Here is a 26,145-nt window from a genome sequence, read left to right as displayed (position 1 = left end):
AAAGCTCACTATACCTCCCGCCAAGATCAAAGCTTCCATGCCAAACAGTGGATGTTTACAGTGGATGACAAAGCGAGTGCACATCCTGCGAAAAATAGCTACTGAGGTGCAAAGTATACACCTCACATCTTACCATAGTCTGATAATATTTAAAAAATTTAAGCGGCTAACTAAATATACGGAAAAGGAAAGATGGATGTAGATATGAAGGGGAAAGAGAGCGCCTAGGCAGGTGCTTGTCGGAGAACGTCACATTAGGAAGTTAGATGAGGGTACACAGTCGGAGGTTTGAAAGGTTATGCAATTGTGTTGCTTGCCCTGGCTTATTTCTGCTTAGGTTCCCTAGTGTTAGTGTCTTCAAGCCTGGAACAAATTTACATTCTTGTTGCTTCAACTGTTAAACTCTTGCGCAGGGCAGCACATACAACAGATATAACAATAAGATACATGGCCGCTTAAAAAAAAGGGGGGGGGGGGAGTTGGGGAAAAATACAACTTGTGAACAATAAGAAATATTTGTACATACTAAAAAGGCAGCAGAAATTATTAGCAAGATACAATGGCAAAAACAAAAACTCGTCAGCATTCGTCGAGATCCCGGGTGGCGCGTGGTCCATCACCACTTCCACCAATCGGTGCCCGGCATCAGGGTGGACGATCGCAGTAGATACAGTGGTTGGAATTTCCTGTCCCGTCCGGCGGTCTGCCACGGTGTGTGTCGAGTGCCTCACTTCCTCCACTTGAACTTCTGTGTAGAGCGGCAGTTCCTGATGTATTCCAGATGGATTTTTCTAGTCCCATCTGAGTTTCCTCTGTAGAGTCTCATTTTCCGTCATGGTTCAGATGGATTTTTCTAATCCCATCTGGGTTTTCTCTGTAGAGTCTCATTTTCCGTCGTGGTCCAGATGGATTTTTCTGATCCCATCTGAGTTTCCGCCATTCCCGGCCAGGATCAAAGCCGGTCCACTGCTTGGGGAGTCATCGCTTTGGATGGCGTGTAGGGCAGGGTCCACGGACAAGAGTTCGCCCTCCGTACGTGAATGTCGGCGAGACCCCTGACCGTTCTGTCCCACACCCTCACAGTGGTGAATCCCTCCCTGGTTGGGCCCCCCAGGGTTTGCTTGTTTCTTCCTCCACTTGTAGTCAGGCCACTTCTGTTTCGTCCCCAATGGTGTGGTAAACACCGGCGAGGCAGATCCCGGGTGGGCCGAGGTCAGCCATTACTTGTCTGGTACCTGGTGGTTCCATTCCCGGAGTGGAAGTGAGTGGGACCAGTTGACAGGTCCTGGAACGTAGGGAGCTGTCGTCTGCATCGCCACTGGGACCTCTAGTTGTTTGTTGCCTGTTGCTTGCTGCTACTGAAGTTGCAGGTCGGGGTTTCGGGATTTTCTCCTGAGTTCCAAGGGGACGACCTGATTCCCTGCCTGGAGCTAGGTGCTGCGCTGGTCCTGCATGGCGTAGCTTGCTCAGGCTGATGGTACCCATAGATGTTGTCTGTCGGTATTGTGGGCTGTGAGACCGTAGCCTCAGTGCGTGTCTCGTCGTTCCGCAGGCGAGCGACTAGACGCAGCCCAGTGTCTTTAACCAGATCGAGGGCCAGCATTATGCAAGCCCGTTTCTGGAGCTTGGGGCTTGCGGTGTCGATGTGAAGGCGTCACCCATTCGCCGCGGGGTTGCCCGCTGCGTGTCCCGCTCGTGTCGGGCATCCATTATGAGTCAGGATGCGTTGGTCTCAGCTCATCTGGTAGAGGGTCAGCTGCAGTTGTGGTGGTGTCATCTCCGAATTTTGTGTGGGGTCAGGGAGACCTCGCCCAGGCCCGTGAAGAGCAAGGGCAGTGCTGACTCTGTAGCTTGGCAGAAGGACACGATCCCGGGGTGGAGAATCAACAATTAGAAGTGCCCCTAGCCTCGTTACTTTAATCTATGTTCTGTGACCTGGTGTTATATATATGAGCCCTAATCTGATCAGGTCTTACTGGTACAAGTGGGGCAGTAGCTTGGGGAGTTCTCTGATTATTACTTGGGGTGTGAGGCACCTGATTGTTCTGAGGAGGGTGGTCAGTTGCTGGTGGAGGGATAGGGTGTTGGAAAGGGAATGTTACTCCTAGAGGGGGCTGGTTGGTGAGGCCTGATTTGTTCAAGACGTCATCGTCGACAGTTGCCAGCTTCAATCTATTCACATGCACAGTTTCCTGACATCCCCCCTGGCAAAGCGGGGAAATAGTGAAGTTTACTTTGCTGGGTTGGGCGGTTATTCTATATGGGCCTTGCCATCTCTGTTGCAACTTAGAGGGGGTATCGGGGGAGGATGATTCGTTAGTTAGGAAGACCAGGGTACCTATGGTAATATTGGAAAGGGTGACCCTGAGGTTATAGTAGGTGGCATTGTGTAAGTGACCTTTCCTGTTTAGTTCCTGCACCCGAGTAAAGACCGTTTGTAACCTATTTTGCAAGATAGAAGGGTAGTCCTCGCCATAGGATAAGGGTGGGGGGTTGATTACACCAGCAGGAGGGTTTGGATCCCTACCAAAGTGAACGAAGTAAGGAGTGTTATGCAGGGTGGTATTAATTGCGGTGTTCATGGCCAGTTGTGCAAGAGGTAGCTGATCGTCCCAACCGCAGTATTGATTATTAACCAAAAACGACAAGTGATCTTTCAACGAGCGGTGGGAACGCTCAACCATGGCATTAGCCTGTGGGTGGTAACTAGTGGTTAGATTTGACCTAGCCAGCAGCAAGTTGATAACAACAAGGAAATAAGAAAACACGAAGTTCTCAAGCGCTTTCATGTAATTCACATCTTCGGGGGTGAGTACAGACTAAGGAGAAATACTTGACAAGGCTAATATATACAGAAGAGGAGAGTGAGAACAAGTCCATAGGGGACAGCAGGTGTCCACAATGTTCCGGTCATAAGGCAGTGACCCTCAAATTCCTATACAACTGTAAACCTGCAACGCTAATGTGGTATTTAAAATCTCATGCACTGTAAAACAAATGTTAATTAAGAACTCCCCCAACAATGCAGGCGGCTGCATTTACAAGGTTCCTTGCAAGGAATGTAATATGTTTTACTTAGGCAAGACAGGTAAAGATCTTGTAACTAGACTTAAACAACATAAATATAGTGTGTGTGTGTGAAGTTACATCACTCAAGTGATAGGCTTAAGGATAATTCATAATAAAAATATATTAGTATTTTCACAGAATCTGATCATAGATGGAGTGAATAGGCGGCAGTGAGAAGTGACATGGAGAAAGTTTATTCATTTATATGATGCAGGTGTGTGGAGAGCAACAGCAACACCCCGCCTGCAGATGAGTTGTTACTCCTTCATCCTCAACATTGTCCTGCTGCTCTGTCTCGCCTTCAGCTTCTACTTTACCAGTTGCAAACACTACAAATGTCGCCCCTCATCAATTACGTAAGTAATTTTACTAATTCCATTGCAAGTAGTAAATAACAATCTCCAAATATGTATTCTCCTGATCCTCAAGATGGATGGTACTATTGATGGTAAATAAAGATATAAAATAGGAGATGGATGACGGAGAAAATTGAACCGGCTGGTTAATTCAAAGTTAACCAGGTTGGTACAGTCTCTTTCAAGATTCTTCGAACACTCCTGGAGACAGCTGGCAACTCAAGGCCGTGTGTTTACTATACAACGTAGAAAAAATTATGAATGAATGTAAAAGTGATCTGTGATTGGTTACTTAGTTCCCCGTTGCTTAATTAATGGTTGGGCTTTGTTGTTTCGTATTATATTATACCTTTCTGCTGGTATATACTGTTAATTTGATTTTAAAATGGATAGAGCAATGTATGAGGTAGCCTGTTTATCATTAATTTATACTAATATTATCTTCAAACGTTTAATCCCTTTCGGGTAATTACTCCGGTTGTATGTAACCGATGCTAAACACACTTCTTTCTAAAGACGCTGATTTCATGCAACACAAACTGCTGTTTTAACTCGCTGTGGGATTAAACAGAATCATCGGTTCACTGCTATCTGTAGTAAGTGTGTGTGTGCCTTAGTCTGTGTGTGTAATGCTTGTCTGTAAAAACAGTTGTATATATGAGACAGTATTATGAAGTTTATTTAATGAAATAATTTATTTTACATTCCCTGTGAGGCATTAAAAATAGAAATCTATATATAATGTTTTATTTATTCATTTATTTATTTATGTTTCAATTATATGTCATGGGATGGATACTACACAGTTTCTACGAAATGAAAGACTTTCCAATGCGATCCAGTGGTGAACCAGTTTAAAAACTAGGTTTTTTTGCGGGCAAACAATCAATAATCAAAAGAAATTCATTGTGTTAGCCCCCCTTAGTTCTTATATAAATGTCAGGGCAGTACATTGGGTTTATATAATTATATCAACCCCTGTAACTTTCCACTGGTTATGAGGTGACATGGTCACATCACGGGTTGAGGAAATTCCTTGAGGAGCAGCCCTAAAGATGTTAGATCAGCATATAAAAGCCGGCTGCTTTGGGATTATCACTCACTCCCTCCCCCACACAAGGAGGACGTATTTAGAAGAGCTATTTGATATAGCCTCCGTCCTCATTTTAACACTCATAGCCACAGTGATTAAGTTACAGTGATATACACTTGGAACTGTATATAATATATTTCTTAATAAATACAGAACAGACAGTTGGGTTTCGCTACTAAAACCCTATATACTTTTACATGTCCCAGCCCCATTAACCTAGCAAGAATCAACGGTTAAAGGGTCAGTTCATCATTTGAAATATATAATAAGCTAAGTCTACTCAGATGACAATCGTAATGACAGTTGAAAGGTCTACAGCGATACAATACATATGCTACCGCATTAGCTACACCTTCAGTACGAGATTTCACTAATTAATGGAATATTTTTTATAATTAACAAAAACGGCAAGGGACCCCGTTGAATTCGACTTTCTTCACGACAGAGTGCGTATGTTTCCATGCAAGTGTGCGTGAGTGTTGGAGCATTATTGTAAGTTATGAAATAATTGTGAGGTAACGTTGTAACATAGTTTGGTATTTTGGCAAGGATTTTTTTCCCATTTCTTATAAATAAATGGAGGAAAAATATACACAAATACAATTATTACAGTAAACGTTTTCCAAGAATACATAAATATATTGTGAACGGCATGACATGAACTTATTAAATATGAGATTGAAATATGAAATATCAATTCCCTCGTCACAAGTGTCTTGAAGAGCCGGATCAGAGAGCTGTGATCGGACCATTTCATATAATAATGTATGAATTGTGTCGTTATGCAGTTGTTTCTTTGTCTCCGCCTCCCTCTCTGATTTTTTCCGTGGTAGATATAGTAATTATTTCACATGCAATATATTTGTCATATATGATACTGTACTCTTTCATAATATTTATAAGTATAATGCTAGGATTTGTTTGACTTAAATCATCCTGAATACATACTACATAAGTGAGGATATTAGAAGAGAATTGTTTTCTTTACATTTATTATACAATTTGACAGATATTTATGAAAATTTTATTTATTTCAGTTAACATGGAAAAAAAATAGTATCGATGTGCATTCAGTATGTGACGTTGATTACATAAGGAAATTATTTCTGGCACATTAAAATTTAGTCCAGCCACCTTCATTCTCGATTACTTGCTGCAGCCTGTTGGGAACGGAGGCGACGTGATTGTGTATCAGTTGCGGTTTCCGCCTCAGGACCTCCCACTCACGATGTATATGCTCCTGTAGCTGCACCCTGGTTCTCTCTTCAGCTGGCTCCCACACGTTCACAATATTGACCCAAACGTTCTCTACAGGGTTCATGTCACAACCTTTACTTGGCCAGTTTAAGACTTGCAAATTTCTTTGTTCTGCAAACCACCGCGTTGCAATCCGGGCGATATGAATAGGATACCTATCGTGCAGGAAAATTATGTTTTCGGGAACGGGAAAGCATATACACGCACCAAAGGAAGCATAACTTCTTCGAGTATTTCTAAATACTGTTCAGCTGTGAATCTTCCTTCTATGTCAGTCAGCTCTCAAACTCCGTGCACATATATCCATCTCCTAAACATTGCAAGTCACATGGCCACTCCTTGCTTCCTCATAAATATGCTGTCTTGCATACCGGGTGTTGTTCCTCCTCCAGCAATTCAGCATTTCGTGAGAGCTAGATGAGAAAGTTTTTTCGTCAGTGAATATTACTCTTCCCTAGAAATCTAGGCCTTCTTCAGCATACCGTCGAGCAAACTGCAACCTTCCCTAGCGATGTCGCTCATTTTATTTCTCCTTGGTGGCGGAAGATCTGTGGTGAATGCCTCCTTCGTGTAGTCTTTGCCTGATTGTTAAAGGGGAAATATTTAATTGGAGATCCTCTCTTATTGAAAATGAAGTTTTGAAGGAGTTGGCCTTTGCGAAATTCCGGATGGCAAATTAAATTGCTGAACCACATAAAAGTCCGCATAGAAGGGAGTACCACGTCTTGAAAATCTAAGTGGTAACGTCACCATTCCGTCAATACTCAGCTGCGTGCCAGATACTCCTTCGAGATCGGCGTCAGTAGGTCTCCATAGGAAATCACGGTGAGGGAATCTACAGTGTAACTCCTGATAGGATGCCAAGGCCAAAACATTTGCGCGTGCACCCGTATCAATATCCAGAGCCAATCTGATAGTATTCACTCTCACCGGTACGGACAACACTTCCACTTTACTTAGCGCCGCTACTAATGAGGCTGCTACAGAAGTGTTGTGGGAAGTAGGCACCAATGTACCTACCCTTCCTCGTTTTTTGACAGGTGCTGGTCTTCCCCCGACTTCTTGTCCTGGTAACGACGCGCTTTATGCTGCTGTGTTACCTGGGGTACACCAGAGTCCAAATTCCTGACCTTCATCACTAAGGCGCACTGTTAGAATTCATCAGCTAGGCCAGTATAAAGGAACGAAACTTACATTGTTACTGAAATGATCGTGGTCAGTATTTGTCAGGCCTGATTCTTCGTGGAAATACAAAATTTTTTTTCTCTCATCTGAGACTCAAAAAATGGTAACCGATCGGTATTATTATTGGGGTAGATATATGGATGGCAATGCGGTGGAAGCACCTCTCAAAATAACGAATCAGCACAAACAAAATTGATATAGTTATTTTTTGTATTTTCCGTGACCTGGACTGGTGTTAATGAGTTTAGGTTTAAAGAGACGCACAGATAATGATATAACTCTTGTCTTAATCATCCGCAACACCCTTACAGCACTAGGAAATTATTAATTACAAATGGCAATAGTTTATTTGGATTGATCCTCAACACATATTACATCACTAGACACCAATATTATCAATATAGGGAAGAATATCACTGATCCCAATGATAGCTCACACGACCCAATAATTACCCAAGACCCGGGCGTGTCCCATTATGCACTGTGCGTCACAAGACAATGGATGATGTGTCCTTCCTAGCTCAGGAATTGCTAAGTTCAGGGGTCGCGCCTCCATGAATCCACTTACCTCCCGTTAAAACACAACCTCCGACGGGTTGTTACCTCAGCATTCTCTCAATAAACATATTCATAAAATATTATAATGCTCTGAAACCTAATAAATTAATTAGCAAATGTCAATACGCCCCGATATCATCAGAGCCAAATCAGCATGCACATACATAAGACCCAAAATTATGTGGAACGAGGAACCACTCGTGACTTGTCAAGGGGGGCAATTCACCAACTGATTCTTTATACTTTACTCCTGAATTCATAAGTCATGAGAGGTTCCACCACCATACCCGTAACAGTGCACAACGACACTGCATGGCCATCTACCTAGAATACACCATTATAGCAAATACAAGTGGTCGTGGCCCCTTCGTGCCCGGACCGAGTCCAGTGGTACAGTTTACCGAGGCGTAAGTTCCAAAGCTCGTGCTTGGCGAGCGCTCAACCGCCGTCCGGCTGGCAACGTACAGCCACATCGTTTTCCAGATGGTCGTGGCTGATATAATCATGGTCGTGGTTGTTATAATCATGGTCGTGGTTGTTATAAACATAGTTGTTATAATCATGGTATTGGGTGTTATACTCATAGTCGTGGGTGTTATATTCATGGTCGTTGGTGTTAAAATCATAGTCGTGGTTGTTATAATCATAGTCGTGGTTTTTGTGATCATAGTCGTGCTTGTTATAATCATGGGCATGGTTGTTATAATCATGGTTGTGGTTGTTAATATCATGGTCGTGGTTGTTATAATCATGGTCGTGGTTGTTATAATCATAACCGTGGTTGATATAATCATGGTCGTGGTTGTTATAATCATAGTCGTGGTTGTTATAATCATGGTCGTGGTTGTTATAATCATATCCGCGGTTGTTATAATCATGGTCGTGGTTGTTATAATCATGGTCGTGGTTGTTGTAATCATAGTCGTGGTTGTTATATTCATGGTCATGCTTGCTAAGTTCATGCTTGCCTTTATGTCTCATGAGTTAAGGGCGTAGAAGACTGAAGAGTCAAGGGCGTAGAAGCCTGAAGAGTCAGTGGTTTATGTCATCAAGTTATTGGAAGCTCCAACAACTCCCTAAATACGAAATCGCAACTTTCGACTTACAACAGGTACCTACTTTACTTCTAGGTAAACAGGGATTAATGGGGGCTAGGAAGTAAGTCCAAACAACTTCCACCGGCCCGGGAATCGAACTCGTGACATCTCGCTTGCAAGGCAAGAACGGTACCGCTTCTACCACAGGTCCCCCCCGTCGTGCTTGTTATATTCAGGGTCGTGCTTGTTATAATCATAGTCGTGGTTGTTATACACATGGTCGTGGTTGTTATAATCATGGTCGTGGTTGTTATAATCATATTCGTGTTTGTAATAATCATGGTCATGGTTGCTATAATCATGGTCGTGCTTGTTATAATCATAGTCGTGGTTGTTATATCATGGTCGTGGTTATAATAATCATGGTCGTGGTTGTTATAATCATGGTCGTGGTTGTTAAAATAATGGTTGTGGATGTTATAATGATGGTCGTGGTTCTTATAATGATGGTCGTGGTTGTTATAATGATGGTCGTGGTTGTTATAATCATGGTCGTGGTTGTTATGATCATAGTCGTGGTTGTTATGATCATAGTTGGGGTTGTTATAATAATGGGCATGGTTGTTATAATCATAGTCTTGGTTGTTATAATGATGGTCGTGGTTGATATAATCATGGTCGTGGTTGTTATAATCATGGTCGTATTGTTATAATCATAGTCGTGGTTGTTATAATCATGGTCGTGGTTGTTATAATCATGGTCGTGGTTGTTAAAATCATGGACGTGGTTGTTAAAATCATAGTCGTGGTAGTTATAATCATGGTCGTGGTTGATAAATTCACCGTCGTGCATTTTATAATCATAGTGGTGGCTGTTATAATCATAATCGTGGTTGTTATAATCATGGTCGAGGTTGTTTTAATCATGGTCGTGGTTTTTATAATCATGGTCCTGATTCTTATAATCATGGTCCTGGTTGTTACAATCATGTTCGTCGTTGTTATAATCATGGTCGTGGTTGATATGTTCATGGTCATTGTTGTTATAATCATAGACGTGGTTATTATAATCATGGTCGTGGTTGTTATAATCATGGTCGTGGTTGTTATAATCATAGTCGTGGTTGTTATAATCATGGTCGTTGGTGTTATAATCATAGTCGTAGGTGTTATAATCATGTTCGTGGTTGTTATAATCATGGTCGTGGTTCTTATGATCATAGTCGTGTTGTTATGATCATGGTCGAGGTTGTTATAATCATAGACGTGGTTGTTATAATTATGGTCTTAGTTGTTATAATCATGGTCGTGGTTGTTATAATCATGGTCGTGGTTGTTATAATCATGGTCGTGGTTGTTATAATCATGGTCGTGGTTGTTAGATCATGGTCGTGGTTATAATAATCATGGTCGTGCTTGTTATAATCATGGTCATGGTTGTTATGAACATAGTCGTGGTTGTTATGATCATAGTCGTGGTTGTTATAATCATGGATATGGTTGTTATAATCTTTGCTGTGGTTGTTTTAATCATGGTCGTGGTTGTTATAATCATAGTCGTGGTTGTTATAATCATGGTCGTGGTTGTTATAATCAGGTAGTGTTTGTTGTAATCATGGTCGTGGTAGTTATAATCATGGTCGTGGTTGTTATAATCATAGTCGTGGTTGTTATACTCATGGTCGTGGTTGTTAATATCATGGTCGTGGTTGTTATAATCATACTTGTGATTGTTATAATCATGGTCGTGGTTATTATGCTCATGGTCGTGATTGTTATAATCATAGTCGTGGTTGTTATAATCATGGTCGTGGTTGTTATAATCATGTTCGTTGTTGTTATAATCACATTCATGGATGTTATATTCATATTTGTATTTGTTATAATCATGGTCGTGGTTGTTACAATCATGGTCGTGGTTGTTATAATCATGGTCGTGGTTGTTGTAATCATGGTCGTGGTTGTTATAATCATGGTCGTTGTCGTTATAATCACATTCGTGGTTGTTATACCGTCGGTCGTGGTCATATGTTATAATCATGGTCGTGGCTGCTAATATCATGGTCGTGGTTGTTATAATCATGGTCGTGGTTCTAAAGAACATAGTCGTTTTGTTTTAGTCGTGGTTGTTATACTCATGGCATCGGTCGTGGTTGTTATAATCATGGTCGTTGTCGTTATAATCACATTCGTGGTTGTTATAATCATGGTCGTGGTTGTTATAATCATGTTCGTTGTTGTTATAATCACATTCATGGATGTTATATTCATATTTGTATTTGTTATAATCATGGTCGTGGTTGTTACAATCATGGTCGTGGTTGTTATAATCATGGTCGTGGTTGTTATAATCATGGTCGTGGTTGTTATAATCATGGTCGTTGTCGTTATAATCACATTCGTGGTTGTTATAATCATGGTCGTGGTTGTTATAATCATGGTCGTGGTTGTTATAATCATGGTCGTGGCTGCTAATATCATGGTCGTGGTTGTTATAATCATGGTCGTGGTTCTAAAGAACATAGTCGTTTTTGTTATGATCATAGTCGTGGTTGTTATACTCATGGCGTATGGTTGTTATAATCATGGTCGTGGTTGTTATAATCATGGTCGTTGTCGTTATAATCACATTCGTGGTTGTTATAATCATGGTCGTGGTTGTTAAAATCATGGTCGTGGTTGTTATAATCATGGTCGTGGTTGTTATAATCATGGTCGTGGTTGTTATAATCATTGTCGTGGTTGTTATAATCATGGTCGTAGTTGTTATAATCACTGTCATGATTATTAAAATCATACTCGTGATTGTTATAATCATGGTCGTAGTTGTTATGCTCATGGTCGTGATTGTTATAATCATAGTCGTGGTTGTTATAATCATGGTCATGGTTGTTATAATCATGGTTGTGGTTGTTATATTCATGATCGTGCTTGTTATATTTATTGATGTGCTTGTTATAATCATAGTCGCTGTTGTTATAATCATGGTCGTGGTTGTTATAATCATATTCGTGGTTGTTAGATCATCGTCGTGGTTATAATAATCATAGTCGTGGTTGTTATGATCATAGTTGTGGTTGTTATAATTATGGGCATGGTTGTTATAATCATAGTCGTGGTTGGTATAATCATGGTCGAGGTTGTTATAATCAAGGTCGTGGTTGTTATAATCATGGTCGTATTGTAATAATCATAGTAGTGGTTGTTATAATCATGGCCGTGGTTGTTATAATCATGGTAGTGGTTATTATAATCATGGTCGTGGTTGCTATAATGATGGACGTGGTTGCTATAATCTTACACGTGGTAGTTATAATCATGGTCGTGGTTGTTATAATCATGGTCGTTGGTGTTATTATCATGGTCGTAGGTGTTATAATCATGGTTGTGGGTGTTATAATCGTAGTCGTGGTTGTTATAATAGTGGTCGTGGGGTTTATAATCATGGTCGTGGTTGTTATAATCATTTTCGTGGTTGTTATGTTCATGGTCGTAATTGTTATAATCATAGTCGTGGTTGTTATAATCATGGTCTTGGTTGTTATAATCATGGTCATTGGTGTTATTATCATGGTCGTAGGTGTTATAATCATGGTTGTGGGTGTTATAATCTCAGTCGTGGTTGTTATAATAGTGGTCGTGGGGTTTATAATCATGGTCGTGGTTGTTATAATCATGGTCGTGGTTGTTATGTTCATGGTCGTGATTGTTATAATCATAGTCGAGGTTTTTATAATCATGGTCGTGGTTGTTATTATCATGGCCTTGGTTATATTCATAATCGTGGTTGTTATAATCATGGTCGTGGTTGTTGTATTCATGGTCGTGCTTGTTATATTCATGGTCGTGCTTGTTATAATCATAGTCGTGGTTGTTATAATCATGGTCATGGTTGTTATAATCATGGTCGTGGTTGTTAGATCATGGTCGTGGTTATATTAATCATGGTCGTGCTTGTTATAATCATGGTCATGGTTGTTATGAACATAGTCGTTGTTGTTATGATCATAGTCGTGGTTGTTATAATCATGGTTATGGTTGTTATAATCTTTTCTGTGGTTGTTTTAAGCATGGTCGTGGTTGTTATAATCATTGTCGTGGTTGTTATAATCATGGTCGTGGTCGTTATAATTAGGTAGTGGTTGTTAAATCATGGTCGTGGTAGTTATAATCATGGTCGTGGTTGTTATAATCATAGTCGTGGTTGTTATACTCTTGGTCGTGGTTGTTATAATCGTGGTTGTTATAATCATGGTCGTGGTTGTTATAATCATGGTCGTGGTTGTTATAATCATAGTTGTGGTTGTTATAATCATGGTCGTGGTTGTTATAATCATGGTCGTGGTTGTTATAATCATGGTTGTTGTTGTTATAATCATAGTCGTGATTGTTATAATCATGGTCGTGGTTGTTATATTCACTGTCGTGATTATTATAATCATACTCGTGATTGTTAATTTCGTGGTCGTGGCTGTTATAATCATAGTCGTGGTTGTTAAAATCATGGTCGTTGGTGTTATAATCATGGTCGTGGTTGTTATAATCATTTAGTGCTTGTAATAATCATGGTCGTGGTTTTTGTAATCATGGTCGTGGTTGTTATAATCATGGTCGTGGGTGATATAATCATGGTCTTCGTTGTTATAATCATGGTCGTGGTTGTTATAATCATTGTCGTGGTTGTTATAATCATGTTCGTGGGTGTTATAGTCATAATTGTGGTTGTTATAATCATGGTCGTGAGTGTTAAATCATAGTCGTCGTTGTAAAAATCATGGTCGTGGTTGTCATAATCATGGTCGTGGTTGTTATAATCATGGTCATGGTTCTTATGATCATATTCGTGGTTGTTATGATCATTGTCGTGGTTATAATAATCATGGACGTAGGTGTTATAATCATGGTCGTGGTTGTTATGTTCATGGTCGTGAGTGTTATAATCATAGTCGTGGTTGTTATAATCATGGTCGTGGTTGTTATAATCATGGTCGTGGGTGATATAATCATGGTCGTCGTTGTGATAATCATGGTCGTCGTTGTTATAATCATAGTCGTGGTTGTTATAAAATTGGTGGAGGGTGTTATAATCATAGTTGTGGTTGTTATAATCATGGTCGTGAGTGTTAAATCATAGTCGTCGTTGTAAAAATCATGGTCGTGGTTGTCATAATCATGGTCGTGGTTGTTATAATCAAGGTCATGGTTCTTATGATCATAGTCGTGGTTGTTATGATCATAGTCGTGGTTGTTATAATCATGGACGTAGGTGTTATAATCATGGTCGTAGGTTTTATAATCACGGTCGTGGGTGTTATAACCATAGTCGTGGTTGTTCTAATCATGGTCGTGGGTTTTATAATCATGGTCGTCGTTGTTATAATCATCGTCGTGAATGTTATAATCATAGACGCGGTTGTTATAATCATGGTCGAGGTTGTTAATATCATGGTCGTGGTTGTTATAATCATTGTCGTGGTTGTTATAATCAGGGTCGTGGTTGTTATAATCATGGTCATGGTTCTTATGATCATATTCGTGGTTGTTTTGATCATAGTCGTGGTTGTTATAAGCATGGGCATGGTTGTTATAATCATTGTCGTGGTTGTTATAATCATAGTCGTGGTTGTTATAACCATGGTCGTGGCTGTTAGATTCATAGTAGTGGTTGTTATAATCATTATCGAGGTTTTTCTTATCATGGTCGTGGTTATAATAATCATGGTCGTGGTTATAATAATCATGGTCGTAGTTGTTATAATCACGGTCGTGGTTGATATATTCATGGTCGCGCTTGTTATGATCATAGTCGTGGTTTTTATGATCATAGACGTGGTTGTTATAATCATGAGCGTGGTTGTTATAATCATTGTCGTGGTTGTTCTTATCATAGTCTTGGTTGTTGTAATCACGGTCGTGGTTGTTATAATCATGGTCGTGGTTGTTATAATCATAGTAGTTGTTGAAATAATTATGGTCGTGGTTGTTATAATCACTGTCATGATTGTTATAATCATACTCGTGATTGTTATAATCATGGTCGTGGTTGTTATGTTTTTGGTCGTGATTGTTATAATCATAGTCGTGGTTGTTATAATCATGGTGGAGGTTATTATTATCATGGTCGTGGTTGTTATAATCATGGTCGTGTGGTCGTGGTTGTTATAATCATGGTCGTGGTTGGTATAATCAGGTAGTGGTTGTTATAATCATGGTCGTGGTTGTTAGAATCATGGTCGTGGTTGTTTTAATCAGGGTTGTGGTTGTTATAATCATAGTCGTGGTTGTTATAATCATAGTCGTGGTTGTTATAACCATGGTCGTGATTGTTATAATCATAGTCTTGGTTGTTATAACCATGGTCGTGTCTGTTATAATCATAGTAGTGGTTGCTATAATCATGGTCGAGGTTGTTATTATCATGGTCGTGGTTGTTATAATCATGGTCGGGGTTTGTTATAATCATGGTCGTGGTTGTTATATTCATGGTAATGGTTCTTATGATGATATACGTGGTTGTTATGATCGTATTCGTGGTTGTTATATGCATTGACATGGTTGTTATAATCATGGTCGTGGTTGTTATAATCATGTTCGGGGTTGTTATCATCATGGTCGTGGTTGTTATAATCGTATTCGTGGTTGTTATAATCATGGTCGTGGTTATTATAATCATAGTCGTGGTTGTTATATTCATGGATGTGCTTGTTATAATCATAGTCGTGGTTGTTATAATCATGGTCGGTGTTGTTATAATCATAGTCGTGGTTGTTAGATCATGGTCGTGGTTATAATAATCATGGTCGTGGTTGTTATAATCATGGTCATGGTTGTTATAATCATGGTCGTGGTTGTTATGCTCATGATCGTGATTGTTATAATCATTGTCGTGGCTGTTATAATCATAGTCTTGGTTGTTATACTCATGGTCGAGGTTGTTATAATCTTGGTCGTGGTTGTTATAATTATAGTCGTTGTTGTTATAATTATAATCGTGGTTGTTGTAATCATGGTCGTGGTTGTTACAATCATGGTCGTGGTTGTTTCAATCATAGTCGTGGTTGTTATAATCTTGGTCGTGTTTATGATCATGGTCGTAGTTGTAATAATCATGGGCGTGGTTGTTATATTCATGGTCGTGCTTGTTATAGTCATAGTCGTGGTTGTTATAATCATGGTAATGGTTGTTATAATCATGGTCGTGGTTGTTAGATCATGGTCGTGGTTATAATAATCATGGTCGTGCTTGTTATAATCATGGTCATGGTTGTTATGAACATAGTCGTGGTTGTTATGATCATAGTCGTGGTTGTTATAATCATGGTTATGGTTGTTATAATCTTTTCTGTGGTTGTTTTAAGCATGGTCGTGGTTGTTATAATCATGGTCGTGGTTGTTGTATTCATGGTCGTGCTTGTTATATTCATGGTCGTGCTTGTTATAGTCATAGTCGTGGTTGTTATAATCATGGTCATGGTTGTTATAATCATGGTCGTGGTTGTTAGATTATGGTCGTGGTTATAATAATCATGGTCGTGCTTGTTATACTCATGGTCATGGTTGTTATGAACATAGTCGTGGTTGTTATGATCATAGTCGTGGTTGTTATAATCATGGTTATGGTTGTTATAATCTTTTCTGTGGTTGTTTTAAGCATGGTCGTGGTTGTTATAATAATAGTCGTGGTTGTTATAATCATGGTCGTGGTTGTTATAATCAGGTAGTGGTTGTTAAAATCATGGTCGTGGTTGTTATAATCATGGTCGTGGTTGTTATAATCATAGTCGTGGTTGTTATACTCATGGTCGTGGTTGATATTGTATAGATATGTACATACCAAGATATGTGAACACGCCTGATGCCAAGACTCTGTTACCATTCATTGTACCATTTATTCACATGTCTGTATTACTATATATTATTATAGCATGTCTGATATCTATGCTTATGTCTAATGCCTATGTCCATTTACTATGTCCCGATGTACTATGTCTGTACCGCGCTAGTCGAGTAATTAGAAGACCTCATTTATTGTCCTAGTAATGTCTAGCAACTCTCCTTGCCTAGCTAGCTAATTTCCCTCAGATCGGCTCCGGCCTACCTACGGTCCGGGGTCCCCTGTGCTCGCTCCTGTATCGGTCGGCTACCACGCCAAGTCTTGTACACTTATTGAATATACCTACTGCTCGTGCTCTGGAGTTTCAAGAACCTTGTCTAGGATTGCATCCACTACATGGCGCAGTTTGAGTAGCTCCAACACGACAGTTAACAAGTCGCAAGAGCCGGCCCCGTCTGTTTCCCGCCCAGAAGATATACTCCACAGTGCCCCTGGATTTAAAGTGCTTTGTGACCTTGTGAAGTGCCCAAAGTGAAGTGCAGTGCCATTTATGTCTCTTTGCTATGTTTCTGCGGCCCTACAGGTAGCAGACACGCCTTCAGCCCAGTTTCCAAGACAGCACTTCCGGCATACATCCTCCATCTACGCCGGCCCGCAGGCCACTGCCTGCGTCCCCCTCCCACTGAGCCAGCTCGCCCGCGCGCGGAGGAATACAAGCACCACCACCGCCGCCAGCCGCCAGCCGCCTCCTCTCACTTCACAAATATTACAGTCAGTACTCTTTTACTTGCCCGCCAGTTCCTGCACTTAAGCAAGTCCATTGACGAAAACATAGCACTTCACCTTATTCTCCTTGTCTTTCCCATCGCAACCATACCAAACACGAGATGTCTGACCACGACGATTTGCCGGGAAATTTAGATGAGGATTATGAGGTAGACGAAGCCTCACAGACCCCCCCACCCCCCCTCACGCCTCACACGCCGGGCGCGCCAAATTCAAAGGATGGGAGCCAGGATATACGTCGGTTAATCCACTTCCTACAAGTTTCTCAAGAGAAGGAAGCCCAAAGACGTCAATTAGAGGAGGAAAAACGATGTCAAGAGGAATGGTCAAGACGTCAAGAGGAATTGTCAAGACAGTCAGAGGCATCAGCTTACCGCCTTCAACTTCAACAACAACACCAAGCTGATAACCACAAACTCCTGCGACTATTGGAATTGCTGGCAACGAGGACGACTTCACCAGCTGCCACAACCAATTCGCCAGCTTCAGCCTCTTCATCTATCTTTCAGACAACGCCCCCTCACACGTCACCTATCCCCCTTGGGTATACCTCAGTGCCCTCTCAACCACCTACTCCAGTCTCAACTCTCGTCGACCTCTCCGTGCCTCCTCCACCGCCTGCCGTCTCGAGTACACCCCTGCACAGCAAGTCTTCAGTTCCCAGTCCCCCACCTCTTCAATCTGATGCAACATATCAAGTATACCGTCAATGGCGACGTCGTTTCGAAGACTTTGCTGTTATGTCTGACCTCTACCGAATGCCCCCTCATAAACAACTCATCCAATTAAGATCGTGCATTTCCCTCGATGTTCAACGCCTCCTAGAGCACACGCTAGCCATCCCCCCTGACTCCCCCAGGTCAGTGACAGAGGTTTTAAACGCCTTGCAGAGTCATTTCCGTGGCCTCCGCAATGAAGCTCTGCGTCGTAGGGAACTGCTATCCTGCAAACAAGCTTCTGGGGAATCATTCTCAGAATTCTATGCACGACTTAAGGACCTAACAGCCGAGGTGGACCTATGTACAGGCGATCCTGTAACCTGTGCTGAGATCCAGCTCAAGATGATCTTGCTGATGGGTGTACGTGACGAGGACCTGCTTCAGAAACTCCTCACTCTCGACGCTGCCGCTTCCCTCACCGACTTCGTCACCTGTTGCAGGTCGTATGAGGCCACAAGAGAGGCTGCCTCAGCTATACACTCATTGCCATCTCAAGTCCACGCCGTCTCCACCTACAAGAGGAATCAACGCCAGATGCAGACGGCGTCCTCTCCACAGCCCCCGTCACAGTCACCAGTTTCTTCTCCCGAATCCTGCAGAAGCTGTCAGCGCCAGCACGGTCCAGGTAAGTGCCCTGCGGCTGATAGTACATGTCGAAACTGCGGGTTTCAAGGCCATTGGCCCCGCACACCTCGATGTCCTGCCAACAAGGCCTCATGCAACGCTTGCAACAAGCAAGGACACTTCGCCAAGTGTTGCAGGTCCACCAAGAAGCCTCCATCTCCAGGTCAAAACGTCTCTTCACAGCCCGACAGAACGTCCACACCACCGTCTCCCAAGAACAACAAAGGATGCCGACGCGTGGATGATACCTCGAGTGACAGGTCCCCCAAGCCCGTCAATGTTCGTCTGTCCTACGGTACCAACTCTTCCAACCTCCTGATGATACCTGACACGGGCGCGGACATCACGGTGATTGGACCAACACACCTGGACGCCCTCAACATCCCCAGGAGTAGCCTGTCACCCACAGCCATGAACGACGTGCTCACAGCGGACGGGTCCCCGATGTCTCCACCTTTGGGTTGCTTCAAGGCAACACTACAGCTCGGTCCCAAGTCTTGCCTTGCCACAGTCCACGTCCATGAGGGCATCCAAACCCCTCTCTTGTCATGTGGCCATTGTCAGGACTTGGCCATCGTCTCATCCGAGTTCCCAAAGCCCATCCTCGCTGTGACACACCTCAACAGGTGTGCAGAGATACCTGTTTCAGCCATGACCACACCTGCTGCCGCCCGGGAGTTCTTTTTTCGTCAGTTCAGCGACGTCCTTGTCTCCAAGCCCGACCTCCAGAAGACGCCGCTCAAGAAGATGACAGGCCCCCCGATGAGAATCCACCTCAAGCCTGGCGCGACGCCTTTCGCCATCCACACACCCAGGCCTATCCCCTTTGCCATACGGGACAAGGTGAAGGCGGAGCTCGATTCTCTGGTGCAGCAGGGGATCATCAGACACGCCGGTGAGGAGCCCTCCGAGTGGTGCCACCCTATGGTCTTGGCACCCAAGCCTGTAGGTGTTCGCATCACAGTGGACCTCACCCATCTCAACTCGCAGGTCTCCCGTCCCGCCCATCCATCGCCTACGCCCATCCAAGCAGTCCGCAGCGTCACCCCGTCTGCAAAGTTCTTTACCACGGCGGATGCACTACATGGGTACTGGCAAGTCGACCTGGCGGAAGAAGATCGCCACCTCACTACATTCATCACGCCCTACGGCCGCTTCCAACACTGCCGCGGACCCATGGGCTTCGCAGCAACGGGGGATGCGTACTGCCTCCGTGGGGATATGGCTCTGCAGGGTGTCACCAACTGCGTGAAGGTCGTAGATGACATCCTGCTCTTCGACGATGATCTCCCGGCCCACTTGAACCGAGTTCATCTGATGCTCACAAGATGTCGTGCCCATGGTATCACCCTGAACAAAGATAAATTTGTGGTCGCCGCCTCCCAAGTTAACTACTGCGGCTACAACATCTCGCCAGAGGGGATCTCAGCTGATGAGGAGAAGGTCAAGGCCATCAGGGACTTCCCTACTCCAGCGAACCTGACCGACCTTCGCTCATTTATGGGCCTGGTAAATCAGCTGGCCGACTTCTCCCCTAAAATCGCCACATCAGCCCAACCTCTACGCCCCCTCATGAGCCCCAAGCGCTCTTTCCTCTGGACTCCTGACCACGACCTAGCGTTCAGGAATGTTAAGAAGGCGTTGCTGTCACCACCAGTCCTGGCACCCTTCGACCCGTCCTTACCAGTGGTCCTCCAGACCGACGCCTCCCGTCTATACGGCCTCGGATATGCCCTCCTTCAAGACCACGGCCAGGGTAGACTGCGCTTAGTTCAGTGTGGCTCCAGGTTTTTGACGGACACGGAGACCAGATACGCCACCATCGAACTAGAGATGCTGGCAGTCGCCTGGGCTATGGCCAAGTGCCGCCTTTACCTGTTCGGCCTTGGGCATTTCACCCTCATGACGGACCATCGCCCGCTCATACCCATCCTCAATCACTACACGTTGGACGCCATCGAAAATCCTCGCCTCCAACGTCTCAAAGAGAAGACCGCCCCTTACGTCTTTACAGCTGTGTGGTGCGCCGGGAAGCTTCTGTGCATACCAGACGCCCTCTCCCGAGCCCCTGTTAGTCGCCCCACACCTGAAGATGAAGTCGACTGTACCACGGCCGCGGCTCACGTTCGGTCTTTAGTGACACACACAACCACTTCTCTTGCTGACAAGACGACGACGACGCCCTCCATCGAAGACGATAGGACTCTCCAGGAGCTTCGCATCGCCGCCGCTCAAGACCCGGCATACGTCCAACTCCTCGACTAAGTCTCCGCTGGATTCCCCACCAACCGCTACGACATTCACGCCTCCGCCCTCCCCTTCTGGAAGCTAAGGGATAGCCTCTATGCGGACGGAGAGCTGGTGTTGTACGGCCCCAGGATCGTCGTTCCCGCTGCCCTCCGCCGGCGCACCTTATCCCGCCTCCATGACAGCCACCGCGGCGTTGAAGCCACCAGGCGCAGAGCCCGTCAGACCGTCTTCTGGCCTGGTATTGACGCCGATATTAAGAGCACGGTTGAGGCCTGTGAGCCTTGCCAGCAACTCCAGCCCAGCCAGCAACAAGAGCCGTACCTGTGCAATGACCTCCCAAAGCGGCCCTTTGAGTCCGTGTCCGCCGACTTCTTTAATGTGGCCGGAAAGTCTTTCCTGGTGGTCGCCGACAGGCTCTCTGGATGGCCCGTGGTAGTTCCCTGTGGTCGGGACACCACCTCTTCCAGGGTCATCCGGATGTTTTGTTGCTTCTTCCGGGAAGTCGGAGTGCCTCTCCGCCTCCGAACCGACGGTGGGCCCCCGTTCAATAGCCACGAGTTCAAGAGCTTCGCCGAACGCTGGGGCGTCCACCACATCGTCACCTCCCCTCATTACCCGCAGGCGAATGGCCACGCCGAGGCAGCGGTAAAGTCCGTAAAATACCTCATCCTCAAGACAGCACCGACGGGGAACCTGGACTGCGAGGAGTTCGACAGGGGCCTACTGGAACTCCGTAACACCCCTACCCCTGCCGGACGCTCTCCTGCCCAGGTGTTGTATGGCCGCCCCCTTCGTACTTGTGTGCCTGCCCACCCCCAGTCCTTCTTAGATGAATGGCAGATCAAGGCGGACGAGTGTGACCGCCGTGAGGCTGCCCGGATGGCCCAAGTGACAAGCCACTATGACGCCCAAGCCCGCCCCCTTCCCAGGTTGGCCGTCGGCCAGCAAGTACGAATCCAGGACCCGACGTCACACCGCTGGGACAAGGTCGGGGTCGTCATGGGCCGTGGCGAGTCTCGTTCGTACCAAGTCCGCCTCCCCAGTGGTCGTGTGTGGTGGCGAAACAGACGCCACCTCCGCCCAGTGCCATCCTCTAGTGACGAACCTTCCTCCCCGTCCCCTGTGTCCCCTTGCCCAGACCAGGAACGAAGGTCGTCAGTTGATCCTCCCATTGTCCCTCGCCGCTCCCCCCGACTCATGGAAAAAGAGTCCGTAGCCGCTCGAGATTGCACTACGAGCGTAAAGGGGGAGGGAGGTGTATAGATATGTACATACCAAGATATGTGAACACGCCTGACGCCAAGACTCTGTTACCATTCATTGTACCATTTATTCACATGTCTGTATTACTACATATTATTATAGCATGTCTGATATCTATGCTTATGTCTAATGCCTATGTCCATTTACTATGTCCCGATGTACTATGTCTGTACCGCGCTAGTCGAGTAATTAGAAGACCTCATTTATTGTCCTAGTAATGTCTAGCAACTCTCCTTGCCTAGCTAGCTAATTTCCCTCAGATCGGCTCCGGCCTACCTACGGTCCGGGGTCCCCTGTGCTCGCTCCTGTATCGGTCGGCTACCACGCCAAGTCTTGTACACTTATTGAATATACCTACTGCTCGTGCTCTGGAGTTTCAAGAACCTTGTCTAGGATTGCATCCACTACAGTTATAATCATGGTCGATGGTGTTATAATCATGGTCGTGGTTGTTATAATCAGGTAGTGGTTGTAATAATCATGGTCGTGATTTTTGTAATCATGGTCGTGGTTGTTATAATCATGGTTGTGGGTGATATAATCATGGTCGTCGTTGTTATAATCATGGTCGTGGTTGTTATAATCATTGTCGTGGTTGTTATAATCATGTTCGTGGGTGTTATAGTCATAGTTGTGGTTGTTATAATTATGGTCGTGAGTGTTAAATCATAGTCGTCGTTGTAAAAATCATGGTCGTGGTTGTCATAATCATGGTCGTGGTTGTTATAATCATGGTCATGGTTCTTATGATCATAGTCGTGGTTGTTATGATCATAGTCGTGATTGTTATAATCGTGGACGTAGGTGTTATAATCATGGTCGTGGTTGTTATGTTCATGGTCGTGATTGTTATAATCATAGTCGTGGTTGTTAAAATCATGGTCGTGGTTCATATAATCATGGTCGTGGGTGATATAATAATGGTCGTCGTTGTAATAATCATGGTCGTCGTTGTTATAATCATAGTCGTGGTTGTTATAATCATGGTGGAGGGTGTTATAATCATAGTTGTGGTTGTTATAATCATGGTCGTGAGTGTTAAATCATAGTCGTCATTGTAAAAATCATGGTTGTGGTTGTCATAATCATGGTCGTGGTTGTTGTAATCAAGGTCATGGTTCTTATGATCATAGTCGTGGTTGTTATGATCATAGTCGTGGTTGTTATAATCATGGACGTAGGTGTTATAATCATGGTCGTAGGTTTTATAATCACGGTCGTGGGTGTTATAACCATAGTCGTGGTTGTTCTAATCATGGTCGTGGGTTTTATAATCATGGTCGTCGTTGTTATAATCATGGTCGTGGTTGTTATAATCATAGACGCGGTTGTTATGATCATGGTCGAGGTTGTTATTATCATGGTCGTGGTTGTTATAATCATTGTCGTGGTTGTTATAATCAGGGTCGTGGTTGTTATAATCATAGTCGTGGTTGTTATAAGCATGGGCATGGTTGTTATAATCATTGTCGTGGTTGTTATAATCATAGTCGTGGTTGTTATAACCATGGTCGTGGCTGTTATATTCATAGTAGTGGTTGTTATAATCATGGTCGAGGTTGTTATTATCATGGTCGTGGTTATAATAATCATGGTCGTAGTTGTTATAATCATGGTAATGGTTGTTATAATCACGGTCGCGGTTGATATATTCATGGTCGTGCTTGTTATGATCATAGTCGTGGTTTTTATGATCAAAGACGTGGTTGTTATAATCATGAGCATGGTTGTTATAATCATGAGCATGGTTGTTATAATCATGGCCGTGGTTGTTATAATCATTGTCGTGGTTGTTCTTATCATAGTCTTGGTTGTTATAATCATGGTCGTGGTTGTTATAATCATGGTCGTGGTTGTTATAATCATAGTTGTTGTTGAAATAATCATGGTCGTGGTTGTTATAATCACTGTCATGATTGTCATAAACATAGTTGCGGTTGTTATAATCATGGTGAAGGTTATCATTATCATGGTCGTGGTTGTTATAATCATGGTCGTGTGGTCGTGGTTGTTATAATCATGGTCGTGGTTGGTATAATCAGGTAGTGGTTGTTATAATCATGGTCGTGGTTGTTACAATCATGGTCGTGGTTGTTATAATCAGGGTTGTGGTTGTTATAATCATAGTTGTGGTTGTTATAATCATAATCGTGGTTGTTATAACCATGGTCGTGATTGTTATAATCATAGTCTTGGTTATTATAACCATGGTCGTGGCTGTTATAATCATAGTAGTGGTTGTTATAATCATGGGCGAGGTTGTTATTATCATGGTCGTGGTTGTTATAATCATGGTCGTGGCTGTTATAATCATAGTAGTGGTTGTTATAATCATGGGCGAGGTTGTTATTATCATGGTCGTGGTTGTTATAATCATGGTCGGGGTTTGTTATAATCATGGTCGTGGTTGTTATATTCATGGTAATGGTTCTTATGATGATATACGTGGTTGTTATGATCGTATTCGTGGTTGTTATATGCATTGACATGGTTGTTATAATCATGGTCGTGGTTGTTATAATCATGTTCGGGGTTGTTATCATCATGGTCGTGGTTGTTATAATCGTATTCGTGGTTGTTATAATCATGGTCGTGGTTGTTATAATCATAGTCGTGGTTGTTATATTCATGGTCGTGCTTGTTATATTCATATGTGTGCTTGTAATAATCATAGTCGTGGTTGTTATAATCATGGTCGGTGTTGTTATAATCATAGTCGTGGTTGTTAGATTATGGTCGTGGGTATAATAATCATGGTCGTGGTTGTTATTATCATGGTCATGGTTGTTATAATCATGGTCGTGGTTGTTATATTCATGGTCGTGCTTGTTATGATCATAGTCGTGGTTTTTATGATCATAGACGTGGTTGTTATAATCTGGTATTGGTTGTTATAATCATGGTCGTGGTTGTCATAATCTTTGTTGTGGTTGTTATAATCATAGTCGTGGTTGTTATAATCATAGTCGTTTTTGTTATGTTCATGGTCGTGATTGTTATAATCATAGTCGTGGTTGTTATAACCATGGTCGTGGCTATTATAATCATAGTCGTGGTTGTTATAACCATGGTCGTGGCTATTATAATCATAGTCGTGGTTGTTATAAACATGGTCGTGGCTATTATAATCAGAGTCGTGGTTGTTATAATCATGGTCGAGGTTGTTATTATCATGGTCGTGGTTGTTATAGTCATGGTCGTGTGGTCTTTATTGTCATAATCATGGTCGTGGTTATTATAATCATTGTCGTGGTTGTTATAATCATGGTCGTGGGTGTTATAATCATAGTCGTGCTTTTGATAATCATGGTCGTAGGTGTACTAATCATGGTCGTAGGTGTTATAATCATGGTCGTGGGTGTTATGTTCATGGTCGTGATTGTTATAATCATAGTCGTGGTTGTTATAACCATGGTCGTGGCTGTTATAATCAAAGTAGTGGTTGTTATAATCATCCTCGTGGTTGATATATTCATGGTCATGCTTGTTATGATCATAGTCGTGGTTTTTATGATCATAGACGTGGTTGTTATAATCATGGGCATGGTTGTTATAATCATGGCCGTGGTTGTTATAATCATTGACGTGGTTGTTATAATCATAGTCGTGGATGTTATAATCATGGACATGGTTGTTATAATCAGGTAGTGGTTTTTATAATCATTGGTCATGGTTGTTATAATCATAGTTGTGGTTGAAATAATCATGGTCGTGGTTGTTATAATCACTGTCGTGATTATTACAATCATACTCGTGAGTGTTATAATCATGGTCGCGGTTGTTATGTTTATGGTCGTGATTGTTATAATCATAGACCCGGTTGTTATAATCATGGTCGAGGTTATTATCATGGTCGTGGTTGTTATAATCATGGTCGTGTGGTCGTGGTTGTTATAATCATGGTCGTGGTTGGTATAATGAGGTAGTGGTTGTTATAATCATGATCGTGGTTGATACAATCATGGTCGTGGTTGTTATAATCATAGTCGTGGTTGTTATAACCATGGTCGTGATTATTATAATCATAGTCGTGTTTGTTATAACCATGGTCGTAGCTGTTATAATCATAGTCGTGGTTGTTATAACCATGGTCGTGTCTATTATAAATATAGTC

General features: G+C 43.0%; 1 protein-coding gene across 1 annotated transcript in view; it reads left to right on the top strand.

Annotated features, from left to right (window-relative positions):
• Window positions 1-26,145, top strand: part of LOC121875262 — a 169,900-nt gene that overhangs the window by 29,384 nt on the left and 114,371 nt on the right. The window contains exon 2 of the mRNA XM_042379723.1: window positions 3,284-3,425. Coding sequence (XP_042235657.1) covers window positions 3,284-3,425 — 142 coding nt within the window. The remainder of the gene's footprint in view (window positions 1-3,283; window positions 3,426-26,145) is intronic.

This window comes from Homarus americanus, unplaced genomic scaffold (assembly GCF_018991925.1).
Source record: "Homarus americanus isolate GMGI-L3 unplaced genomic scaffold, GMGI_Hamer_2.0 scaffold56241, whole genome shotgun sequence".
Lineage (NCBI taxonomy): Eukaryota > Metazoa > Arthropoda > Malacostraca > Decapoda > Nephropidae > Homarus > Homarus americanus.
Note: the sequence above shows the minus strand (reverse complement) of the source record. Positions and strands in the feature narration are given on the sequence as shown.